At 43.5% G+C, this 12,273-nt stretch overlaps 1 protein-coding gene and 1 long non-coding RNA gene across 2 annotated transcripts; both read left to right on the top strand.

Annotated features, from left to right (window-relative positions):
* The first annotated feature begins 1,701 nt into the window (after nucleotides 1-1,701).
* Nucleotides 1,702-11,879, top strand: LOC113461318 (myricetin 3-O-glucosyl 1,2-rhamnoside 6'-O-caffeoyltransferase AT2-like). The gene is made up of 2 exons (XM_026801204.2): nucleotides 1,702-2,174; nucleotides 11,273-11,879. The coding sequence occupies exons 1-2, from the start codon at nucleotides 1,767-1,769 to the stop codon at nucleotides 11,453-11,455; spliced, it is 591 nt and encodes a 196-aa protein (XP_026657005.2). The 5' UTR covers nucleotides 1,702-1,766; the 3' UTR covers nucleotides 11,456-11,879.
* LOC120105936 lies at nucleotides 6,359-8,842 on the top strand. The gene is made up of 2 exons (XR_005508179.1): nucleotides 6,359-8,498; nucleotides 8,606-8,842. It is a non-coding gene; the product is annotated as an uncharacterized LOC120105936 (long non-coding RNA).
* Nucleotides 11,880-12,273: the final 394 nt, after the last annotated feature.

A 12,273-nucleotide genomic window follows, 5' to 3' on the forward strand; every position in this document is an offset into this window, starting at 1 on the left:
TATTCCAATAACTTTGCAAGATGCATTAATACCCATCAAAATAGAACCAGAATTAACTAAACTGTAGGTGTCAAACCAATTTTTATTTAGTGTCATGTGATAGAAACATGTTGAATCCAGAATTACTCATCACTGGCTTTCTTCCTTTGATGAAAATCTAACAAGGCTCCAATGAGCTCTAGAATCTCCTTTCTCCACGTCAGAGTTGTAATCAAATTTTCGTACGTAGGAGAAGCGGGTAAAGAATACAATAACATCAACACTTTGTCTTCGTCTTCGAACTTCACATCAACTCGCTGCAAATCATTGATAATCTAATTGAACACGTTGATATATTGGCTTAAATCAGCACCCTCCGCCATCTTAAGACTGTACAGTTTCTACTTAAGATAGAGCTTGCTCGTCAACGACTTGGATATATACCGATTCTCTAATTTCGACCAAATTGCTGTCAGAGATTTCTCGTCCATGATATGATACATTACGTCATCAGCCAGACAAAGCCGTATATTTGAAACAGCCTTCTCCTCCAATTTCTTCCACTCTATATCATCCATATCATCTGGTTTCTTTCTGTACAGGATTTTCACCATACCCTGCGATACTAATAGATCATTTACCCTTCTCTGTCATAGTCTGAAATTTTCAATTTCATCAAACTTTATCATATCGAATTTCGCAGAAGAAATTCCAGCCATATTTAACTCTTTGCAAAATAAAATAGGGAGAGAAAAACAAAAAACAGGACCTGATCTTTTTTTCTCGTGATCCACCGAAAACAGGGACGCGGGAAAAAATGTTTCGGCTCAGCAGAAACTCTTTCTCTGCTCGCGCAAGGACGGCAACGCACGGGCGGGCAGACACGGACGGCGGCACGACGGGGCAGCGGACGGCGACGGCGGCGCGCGGACGGAGCACTCGCGGTTGGAGCTCCTCCGATTCTCCTCTTTGCTCGGGGCACGACGGTGACGATCTTCCGCGACGGGAAAGAGGCCGCGGCGGTGCGTCTCAGGGGTGTTCCCCCTTCTTCCACGTGGAAAGCCGCCGCAAACAGAGAGCACAGAGAAACCCACGCGAGAAGAATAGCACCCACGGAAGAAAGGAAACCCCCCACGGGAAGAAAGGTGTTTTTTTTTTGGTTGTTTTTTTTTTGTTTTTTTTTTTTTTGGTTAGCTTGGGAAGAGAAGACACCCAAAAAAAAAAAAAGCCCCTGAGCCCTCCACGTGAAGCAAAATTTCCTCCCTTCACGTGAAGCAAAATTTCCTCCGTTAAGCAAACCTCCCACGAAAAGACCTCTTCTCGGGATCCACCTTTTGGCTTCGGCTTGGGAAGGTCAGAAGGCAACAGGGAACCCACGGGAGGAAAAATTTCTTTGCACTTCCTCTGCTTGGGAGAAGACGGAAACGCGTTCTAGCCCCTTCACGCGTGAAGAAGACCACCTTTGTGTTTCGGCTTGGAAGGAGGAAACGTGCCTGAGCCCTCTCGTGAGGAAAGAAACGCCCATGTGAACAGCGCCAACGGCGGCACAAAAATAATTTTTTTTTTTCAACCTGACTGCTGTGATACCAGTCGTTTGTGAACTACGAGGACTTTTTATTTTAAGTTTGACCGCATGAACGTGATTTGGTTTAGTGGATGAGGTCGTATCCCATTATGTGGCTGTACCGTTCCCACTACTAGCGTATGTTCTCCATCTTTATAAACCCCTCTCACAGACAATCACGCAACACCAGAGGAATTATTAGAGCTCTCACTGTAATCCCATCATGAGGTTCTCCGTGAATAAGCTGGCTCCGGCGCTGGTTGCTCCCTCCGAGCCAACGCCATCAGGCAATCTCCCCCTCTCCTCCATCGACCGAACGACGGCGGTAAGTGTCACCATCGACTTGATACTGGTGTTCGAACATGGCGAAGAGCCGGCGAAGGTCATAAGGGAAGCCTTGTCCAAGGCCTTGGTCCCCTATTACCCTGTCGCCGGCCGGATCGTTGAGCCCAGCCCCGGGGAGCCGGAGGTGGCTTGCACTGGGGATGGTGTATGGTTTGTGGAGGCATCGGCGAATTTTGGCCTCAAAGATGTTAACAACCTCGAACGCCCTCTCATGATACCCAAGGAAGAGCTCCTTCCATGTGCTCCTCCTGACGTAAACCCAGGGGATGCGATTCTGATGATGCAGGTATTTATGAAGTTACATTGAGAAAATCACTTAGATTTTTTTTTGGGTTGATCTAGAGCTGATAATATCATGCTGATCCAATCTAAGACTAGGGATGACGTAGGGCCTTTTGGCATTTCCTTTTTTTTTTTTTTTTTTGCTGAGCCGGATTGGTCAGACTGTCCGTGTCCGAACACACCCAATAAAATCAGAAAACAGAATGTCACGGAATGCCCTAGGCAAATCCTTTCCCCGGGTCCACATGTTGCCACCGGAGTGATTGGTTGCATAAGCGACCACCCAGTCCGCAGCACTGTTAGCCTTCCGGAATACATGCTTCGCCCAAAAGGCCATCCCATCCCCGCTCATCGACCAAATGTCCCGAAGTAGGGGGTGGTCCCCACCCCGGCCACTCGGACCCCCTGGATCCAACCTATCACTGTGACTGAGTCACCCTCCAAAATGATGGAGCTAGCCTGCAGAACCCGGCGAGCATAACGAATGCCCTCCCAAGCCGCACGCAGCTCAGCCCCAGGAACCGTGGTATCCGATAGCTGACAATTGCCAGCCGCTACCACCCTCGAGCGCAAGTCCCTAATCACGAAGCCCGCGCCCCCTCTGTACCCTCCATCCAGTACTGACCCATCAAAGTTGACCTTGAGAAAACTCGAAGGTGGGGCTTCCAAGTGAAAAACACCATCCGTGGCGCTACCTGAGCATAATGAGAGTCCCATATATTCTGTGCTATCAAAGGCCCGCCTACAGGGGTAACCCTAGAGAACTCCGATGCCTGTATTCGGCCGCGCTCCACCGCAAGCCACGAAGACAAGCTGTGTTCACCGAAAATCCGAGCATTTCTAGCCAACCAAATCTGGTGGGTGATGTAGGTCGCTTCAAAAGCCATATGATGCAACTGGGGACTGCCCAACCATCACCGGATGGCCTGCATGAACTAGTCCCTCTCGCCCTAGATCCCTTGTGGGAACCCAAACAGCTATCAGGTTTTCCTCGCCCACCCACACCGAAAGAGCACATGGTCGACAGACTCGTCATCCCCACACCAGGCACAATGTGGGGGTATGCTCCCTCCCCCCCCCCCCCGGTCTGCTCAGGGCAACTCTCGTCGGGAGTCTGTTCCAAACCACCTTCCAAAGAAACAAAGCCAGTCTCGGGTGTAGCCCAAACCGCCAGACCCAGGAGCAATCCGAGCCGGTCCCATAATCCAGCTCCAAGACCCGGGCGACGTCCCCTATACTGACCCTCGTCCTACAGGAGAACTGCCAGACCCGAACATCCGGTCCGGCACACCCCGGCACCGAAAGGAGCCGCACCGACTCAACCAGATACACACTAAACACCTGCCTCAACCAATCCTCATCCCACTCCCCCCCTCCAAGAGTAAGTAGATCGCACACCTGTAAACCCTCGGCCCCCTCCGGATTGACCATGGTCAGCCATAGTCTCACCGAAAGGGTGTCCAACCACAGATCTCCCACCACGTCAGTGCTTCTACTACCATCACCGATCAGCCACCTGATGTTGGCCAGGGCCATCGGCAGAAACCTCCTAATCTCACGCCATATAAAGGAGACCGGCCTCCCTCGCCGAGTCCCCTCTGCCTGCCCTACTCGACCATATCTGGCAGTCATCGCTTGACTCCAGAGGCCCTGAGGCTCCAGGATGAAGCATACCGCGTGTCGAGCAAAGATCGCCTCGCTCCTAGCTCGAAGAGACTGCAGTCCGAGGCCACCTTCCCGAGGGGCCGACAAACACTATCCCATGCTACCAGATGCACCCCATGGCACCCTCCAAAAGAACCCCAGAGAAAGTTCCGCAGGAGCCGCTCGATTCCATTTATCACCGTCACTGGTAACACAGTGTTGGCCAAAAGGTACACAGGCATCAAACTCAATGCTGACCTAACCAAAGTTAGCCTACCCATCATGGAAAGAAAAGAAGCCCGCCAGCCCTCTAGCCTACTATGGATGCGCTGCACCAAACCAAAGCACTCAGAGGCCCGGAGCCGCCTCCCGGTAATGGGTATACCAAGATAGCTCCAGACATCCTCCTGCTCCGGTACCTCCAGGATCCCCCTAATCTCTTGCCTGACACCAAGGCTAGTACTCAGGCTAAAGCGAATATAAGACTTTTGGAGGTTGACTCTTTGACCCAAAATGGCACAATACTCTGCCACAACTTCTCTGAGAACCAATGCTTCCCTCGCCCGCGCCCTAGCCACGAGAAGACAGTCGTCAGCGAAAAGTAAGTGAGAAATGGGTTGGGCTCCCGGGCCAGGAACATAAGCTTCCAAAGACCGAGAGGCGCAAGCAGTCCGCAATGCGCACGACAATGCATCCGAGCACATAATAAACAAAAACAGAGATAAGGGACATCCCTATCGCAACCCCATAGTAGACTGGAAGAAAGACGATGGCCTACCATTGACCAAAATAGAAAACCTGGGCCCCTGAATGCAGCCCATCGCCCAATCAATCCAGATACTATGAAAACCAAAACTCTCTAATACATGCTGGAGAAAACTCCATCGAATCCTATCATATGCTCGCTCCATATCCAGCTTGAAAGCCATCAAGCTCTGCCGCTCCGAGGCCCGATGAAGGTCTCACATCATCTCCTGTGCGAGCATGACATTATCCAAGATACTCCTTCCCCCCACGAACGCCCCCGTTCTGGACTGATAATAGCCGGCAACAAGGCTTTCATCCTCCCCACTAGGATTTTCGCCACTATCTTATACAGGGTTGTACACAGGATGATGGGCCTAAAGTGGCTAGGTTTCATCGCATCCTGGTGTTTCGGGAGTAGGATAACATACGTGGCCTTCCAGTCCTCAGCCATCACGGCCCGACTAAAAAAGCATTGAACCGCATCCACCACTGATCTCCGAATAATCCACCAATACTTCCAAAAGAAAAGTGGTGGAAAGCCGTCCGGTCCCGGGGCCTTATCCTCGGCCAAGGACCAAACCGCCTCCTACACCTCCCTCTCCAAGATAGGCCTCACCAAGGTGTCATTCTCCGCATCACCTATCCAAGCGCCAGGGCTCGGAAAACGCACAATACCTGCTACGTCACCCTCCTCCTTCCCACTAGATTGAAAAAAGTTGAATAAGACCTTGCTAACAGCGGCCTCACCCTCCCTTTTGGCATTTCTCGTTTGTCTGTAAATGAGTGCAATACTCCTATGGATTGATATTTAAGGTAGCATTCCGCACAACACATCAGTTGTTCCTTGCTAAGATAGCCACATGTCGATGCATGCATTAACCATGTCTCCTTATCATGTACCATCATGGAAGCCTGCCCCATATTTCTCCCCGCCCCATATGATTTTTGTTCATCTTAGCTTATCAGCAATCTCTCGAAAATAAATATTGTTAATAATTATTTCTACATTTTTAATGAATGTGATGGTGTATTAGCCAACACTTGTTTAATTAGATATTAGGAATTTAATTACTAATTACATGATCTATATATTAGAATAATTTCAAAATATGAGTTTCCACTGATTGCGTATTTTGTTTTATAAAATGGGTTAGACGTATAGCTCATAATGGTACTATGGTTAAGCCCAATATGATGTGTGATTACTTTGTTCTATGGGCTTCGGTGCACCTTGGATTTATAGGATTGAGTTCTATTTATTGTGGTAATTTTGGTATATAGGCCAAGAAATCCAATTAGGGTTGGAGCCCTTAATGGGAAGGCTTCCTTAGGTTTTCTATATAAAGGCTAGGTCCTCCTCTCCTCTCCATGTGGTCGATAGCTTGTCCCATTGACGGCTATTTTTGTGAGGAGCAAGGAAGAGAAGATCAAGCCGCTATTATTTTAGGTGATTGAGGAATCGCATTCAATATGTCTTCTACAGGTATATCTCTCAAACTTGAATACAATGTTATTATGATTCTAAATCTTAGCATGTTATTATTTATGATTAACAATTAGTATCAGAGCCTCCATGCTAAGATTAGAATCCTTCATACACAATTATTATTATATCTAGATTTACAGATTAATTTTATGCATCGATGATATATTCAAAAAAAAAGGAAAAAGAAAAAGGATTTCACTATTCTATCTTTTTCCTACCCTATTCCTTCATCTTCTTCACCATTTTATAATCCCCCTTTTCATGGTGGATGATTAAACGAAGAAGAAGAAGAGGAGGAGGAGGCACAGCCTCCTTGGGATGCGGATGCCGAGGACCCACGGCTGGGATGCCGCGGACCCGTGTCCGGCCTCCCCAGGATGCGGACGCCGCGGTCCTGCGGCTAGGATGCCGCGGTTTCGCGGCTGGACTCCCGGTCCTGCGGTTCCGCGGCTGGCCTCCGGTCCCGCGGTCCGAGAGCCGCAGTCCCGTGGCTGGCGGGCTGCTCCCGGCCATTCCACGGCTGGCCGCATGCCTCGTGGCGTCGCCGTGGCCCGGGGAGCATCACCAGCCACTCGCAGTGGCCGGCGTGGTGGCGGCCATGGGTGGCAACCACGGGCTGCCTCCCAAAACAAAAAAAAATGGGGTGGCGGCGTTGAGAGAAAGAAGAAGATAAAGAGGGAGAGAATAGTTTAGGCTTTTCTTTTGATTGGGCTAGGGCTTGTGAAGCCCAATCCGAATAGGTCCATGGTTGCGAGTTGGGCCCTTTTATTTGGTCAGCCCATGTTTATTTTATTTGCATTTCATTTTAATGGGCCAGAATGGGTTTTGGGCCTGAGGCTAAGAGTTAGTAACCCATTTAATTGCTATTTAAATATTGAATAATTTGAATTAAGGCCCTCATGCATATTAATTAATGAGGTATTAAATTTTGGACATATTTTGCTGCCATATATACCTTGAATTTTGTAATTAATATCTTTGTTTGATCAATCACATGTGATTTTGATTATGATTGCACCATGTTTGATGGTTACGATTTTGTCACATAACCATTATTTTTGTGATTGAAATTTGTTGGGCATAAAGACTATCATTATTTTTCCATTAAGAGAATATTTTGAAATTGAAGTGGGTGGTAGCCGCCAAAATGACACACTCACTGATTTTTATCTGATTTTCTCAAAAAAAAGGTAGCATTGCATTTTTTCAGATCATTGTACGCAATATCTTGCCCGAAGATGTTATTGTGTATGATGTTTTGGAAAAATGATATGGAGTGATTAACGGGATTGCATTAGCCTAGAATCATCCTTCTGTCCAAAGGTGATGGTGTTTCGAAAGTTGATGTGATTTTGTTAGTTGGCTTCATGATATGTCTTAAGAGTACCTTATAGCTTGTTGTATTGTCAACCCAAAAGTGACTCTACAATAATGCACCGAGGCTCTTACCGTAATTAGACTTATATGTTTTTCAAGCCTGATTACGGACTATCTAATTAATAGCCCAAATTAATTAGATAGATATGTTGTCATCCATTTAATTACATATATCACATTTGGATGATATTAAATAAAATATGTTGTTTCCGCAATTTTGAATGTCTCTTCCCTTTCAAGCTAATTGTCTGCTATTGAAATTCTGACTGGAAATAATTATGTGAGATGCAAAAGAGACATAGAAATAGCACTGGGTCTCTTGGGTTTAGATTTTGCTTTGGAGGAGCAGCCTTCAAAACCAATAGATAAGAGCACTGTCGAGTACAAGACTAAGTATGTCAAGTGGAAAAGAGCTAACAAGCTGTGTTTGAAGATTATCAAGCGTTCTATATCTGATTCTATTATGGGTGCTATACCGGACAACGACAATGCTAAGAATTTTTTGGATGCGATAGGACCGAGATTTGTTGAGTCCGATAAAACTGAAACTGGGGACCTAATGGATAAATTTATGAGTATGAAATATGATGACACTTGTGGAGTTAGGGAGTATATTATAAAAATGCTGCACATAAGTTCTAAATTAGAAGCCCTAAAAATTTCCATTGCATAGCCTTTTCTTGTCAATCATTATCTTAATAGCCTTCCCAGCCAGTTCAATCAACTTAAGGTTGCTTATAATGCTCAAGGTGACAAATAGGATTTGAATGATTTGATTGCTGCGTGTGCCCAAGAGGAGTATAGAATGCATCGTGAGACTGTTGAAACTGTGCAACTGACCTATCAGCCTTCTCAGAACAAGAAGTCTTCTCATAATCATAAGGCTAAGTTCCATAAGAGCAACAAGCCTCACTACAATCAGCACAACAGAGGGTCTCGTGGACAGACTTCTGGTGGTCCTAAAAGAATTATGAAGAAGAATGACAAATGTAAGTTCTGCAAAAAGAAGAGTCATTGGCAGAAGGATTACCTTAAGTTTAAGACTTTGGTTAGAGAAGAAGAAAACTTCGGTAGGTATCTCTTTGGCCTTGGTTTGTTTTGAGTCTTATTTAGTAGATGTACCTTTGAATTCTTGGTGGATAGACTCTGGTGCAAGTATTCATATCACTAATTCCTTGCAGGGGTTCATAAGGAGACGAAGGCCAAGTGAGAATGAAGTGAACCTGTGCGTTGGAAATGGAGTTCAAGTTAAACTTGAGTTTATAGGAGCAGTGGAGTTATCCTTGGAGTCCGGTTTTTCTCTTGTTTTGGAAAATATATTTTTTGTACCGACGATGAGACGAAATTTAATTTGTGTCAAAACTTGATCAGTCTGGATTTTCTTTTAAATTTAGTAATGGAATGATTGAATTATTTTATGATTCTTGCATAGTTGGAAATGGCATTTTATGGGATGGTTTATACAGATTGAATTTGGCTCCAGTTGGTGAAGTTTTTTGTGTTACTAAAGTTGGAAAGAAAAGAGCCTTAATTCGTGAATCATCCTCTATATTGTGGCATAAGCATTTAAGGCACATTTCAAGGGAGCGAATGGAAAGATTGATGAAAGCTGAGATTCTACCCTCTTTGAATTTTTTAGATATTTTGACACTTGCATAGATTGCATAAGGGGAAAGCCGAAAACTATAAGAAATGGATCCACTAGGAGCAATGGTCTTTTGGATCTTATTCACACCGATATTAGTGGACCGTTACCTTCTACTATATGTGGGAACAAATACTTCATAACCTTCATTGATGATTTCTCGCGTTATGGTTCTGTTTACTTGATCAATGATAAATCCCTCGCTCTTGAGAAAACTATGGTAAGTATGATGAGTTCAGTCAGAACATGGGTGATTTTGCAAGATTTTTGTAAGAATGTAGGATAGTTCCTTAATACACAATGCTAGTAACACCAGAGCAAAATGGTGTTTCTGAAAGGCGTAATCGGACTCTGAAGGATATGGTTAGAAGTATGATGAGTAGAACAAATTTGCCAAAATTCTTGTGGGGTGAGGCATTGAAATCTGCCATGTACATTCTAAATAGGGTTCCTAGTAAAGCTGTTTAGAAAACTCCTATTGAATTGTGGGCAGGTTGTAAACCCAGTTTAGCCCATTTTAGAGTTTGGGGCTGCCGAGCTGAGGTTAGAATTTATAATCCTTCTAAAAAGAAATTAGATCCTAAATCCACATCTAATTTTTTCATTAGGTATCCAGATAGATCAAAGGGCTATAAGTTCTATTGTCCTAATCGTGACACCAGAATTGTTGAGTCCATTACGGCGAAGTTTCTGGAGAATGATGTTGGTAATAGTGGGAGTTCTATGTTAAAGAAATTTTTTGCTGAACTGGATCAAGTTGTGGTTCCAATTTTCGTTGTACAAGAAAAAGTTATTTCTTAACCGATTGCAATAGTTAATGAAGTACCTAGGCATCAAGAAGAGCCTCACGTTCCTCCTCCAACAGCAGTTGAGTCAGTTTCTGAACCGCGGGTTAGAAGATCACAAAGAAAAGAAGGTCTGCCTTGCCTAATGACTATATTGTCTATTTACTGGAGAGTGATTTTAATATTGGGCGTAATATTGATCCCGTCTCTTTTAATGAAGCATTAACAAGACCTGACTCGGATAAATGGTTGAATCCCATGAAAGATAAAATGTTTTCTATGAAGAGAAATAGAGTTAGGGAACTTGTTGAACTTCCACCACATGTTAAGGCCATAGGTTGTAAATGGGTTTACAAATTCAAATTAGACTCAAAAGAGGATGTTGAACGACAAAAGGCTAGACTGGTTGCTAGAGGTTTCACTCAGCAAGAGGGCATCGACTATAATGAGACCTTTTCACCGGTTTCATCCAAGGATTCTTTTAGAATTATCATGGAACTTGTAGCACACTATGATTTGGAACTTCATCAAATGGATGTTAAGACAATATTTTTAAATGGAGATCTCTGTGAAGAAGTTTATATGAGACAACTTGAAAATTTTGTCGTAAAGAGAAAGAAAAATTTGATGTGTAAGTTGAACAAATCTATATATGGGCTCAAGCAAGCATCCCGACAATGGTATTTGAAATTTGATGAAGTTGTGACTTCTCTTGGTTTTGTTGAAAATATAGTAGACCAATGCATTTATCTCAAGATCAGTGGGAGAAAATTCATTTTTCTTGTTTTGTATGTTGCTAGCAGTGACTTAGGGTTACTTCATGAGACAGAGAAAATGTTATCTGCTAATTTTGAAATGAAAGATCTTCGGGAAGCTTCTTTTGTACTTGGTATTGAGATACAGCGTGATAGAGGCCGTGGCTTGTTGGGATTTTCTAAAAGACATATATACGACGCGTCCTAGAGAGATTCAGTATGCAAAATTGTGCACCTGGTGATGTACCTATTGTAAAAGGGAATAAGTTTAGTAAAGCTCAGTGTCCAAGAAATAAACTTGAAAGGAAATCTTTGAAGAACATACCATATGCTAGTGCTGTAGGGAGCCTGATGTATGCTCCAGTTTGCACTAGACCAGACAAAGCCTATGCAATCAGTGTCCTTAGTAGATTTCAGTCGAATCCAGGACAAGAGCTCTGAAAAGCAGCTAAGAAAGTTATGAGATATTTGAAGAAGACTGAAGGTTATATGCTTACTTTTCAGCGTATAGATCATCTTGAGGTGGTAGGCTACTCTGATTCTGATTTTGCAGGATGTCAAGATGATCTGAAGTCAACTTCAGATTATGTTTTTGTGATAGCTAGTGGTGTTATTTCTTCAAAAAGTGTTAAGCAAACTCTAATGACTTTTTCTATTATGCAGGCTGAATTTGTGGCATGTTATGGAGCTACGGTCCAAGCCATTTGGTTGAGGAATTTTATTTCAGAACTGAAAGTTGTTGATTCCATCTCGAGACCAATTACTATCTACTATGACAATAGTGCAGCGGTGTTCTTTTCAAAGAATAACAAGAGTTCTGGTGGCTCTAAGCATATAGACATCTAGTACTTGATGGTCAGAAATAAAGTTAAAGAAGAGCAGACAAAAAAAGAGCATCTAAATATAGAGGCAATGATTGCAGACCCATTGACTAAGGAACTTGCACCGAAAGTCTTTAAGACACACATTGCTAATATGGGCATTGTGGAAACCTTTAATGTTATTAGTTAGTGAGAGTTATTTATGTAAAAGAACTACATTTTGGCTTGATCCCTTTGTACGGGGTACGTAGGCAACCCATATGCTTCGGGTACAGCCTCTTTCAATAATCATAACATTTATCTCTCCATTTATAATTCTATATTTTGTGCACAAAAATTATAATTATATTTGAGCATGCATTTCACATATGTCTTTTATTATGATATCATTTTGATCTAGAGATATAATGCATAAAGACATGATGTGAGTCTCTTTTGAGACATGTGGCTTCTTTGAAGCATTTTTGAAGATCGATGTGAATTAGCACACCTTTTGATCACATTTTGGTGCTAAGTTCATACTACATACTACCACATTGGTTGGAGGATGGGGATCCATGTCGATAAGGATGTTAGCATTTGTAGCTGTGGAGTAGTCTTACATCGATTAAATGGTGTAACGACTTCCATGTTCGATGTTTGTTGCCCAAAAAGACAACCCAAGAGGGGGGGTGAATTGGGTTTTAAGTAATTATTGCAATTAAAAACTTTGTGAGTAACTAATCAAAACTTATTGCAAGTGGATTAATTAGTTACTATATGCAGTGAATAAAAGGAATGGAAGAGACAATGAAACAATCACAAACACAAGAGATTTTATAGTGGTTCGGAGCTAACCCTTGC

Source organism: Phoenix dactylifera, unplaced genomic scaffold (assembly GCF_009389715.1).
Source record: "Phoenix dactylifera cultivar Barhee BC4 unplaced genomic scaffold, palm_55x_up_171113_PBpolish2nd_filt_p 000402F, whole genome shotgun sequence".
Taxonomy (NCBI): Eukaryota; Viridiplantae; Streptophyta; class Magnoliopsida; order Arecales; family Arecaceae; genus Phoenix; species Phoenix dactylifera.

Coding starts and splice junctions, on each gene's coding strand:
- LOC113461318 (XM_026801204.2), top strand. CDS start 1,767: ATGAGGTTCTCCGTGAATAAGCTGGCTCCGGCGCTGGTTGCTCCCTCC. Junction 2,175..11,272: donor ATGCGATTCTGATGATGCAG/GTATTTATGAAG, acceptor TCTATTATGCAG/GCTGAATTTGTGGCATGTTA.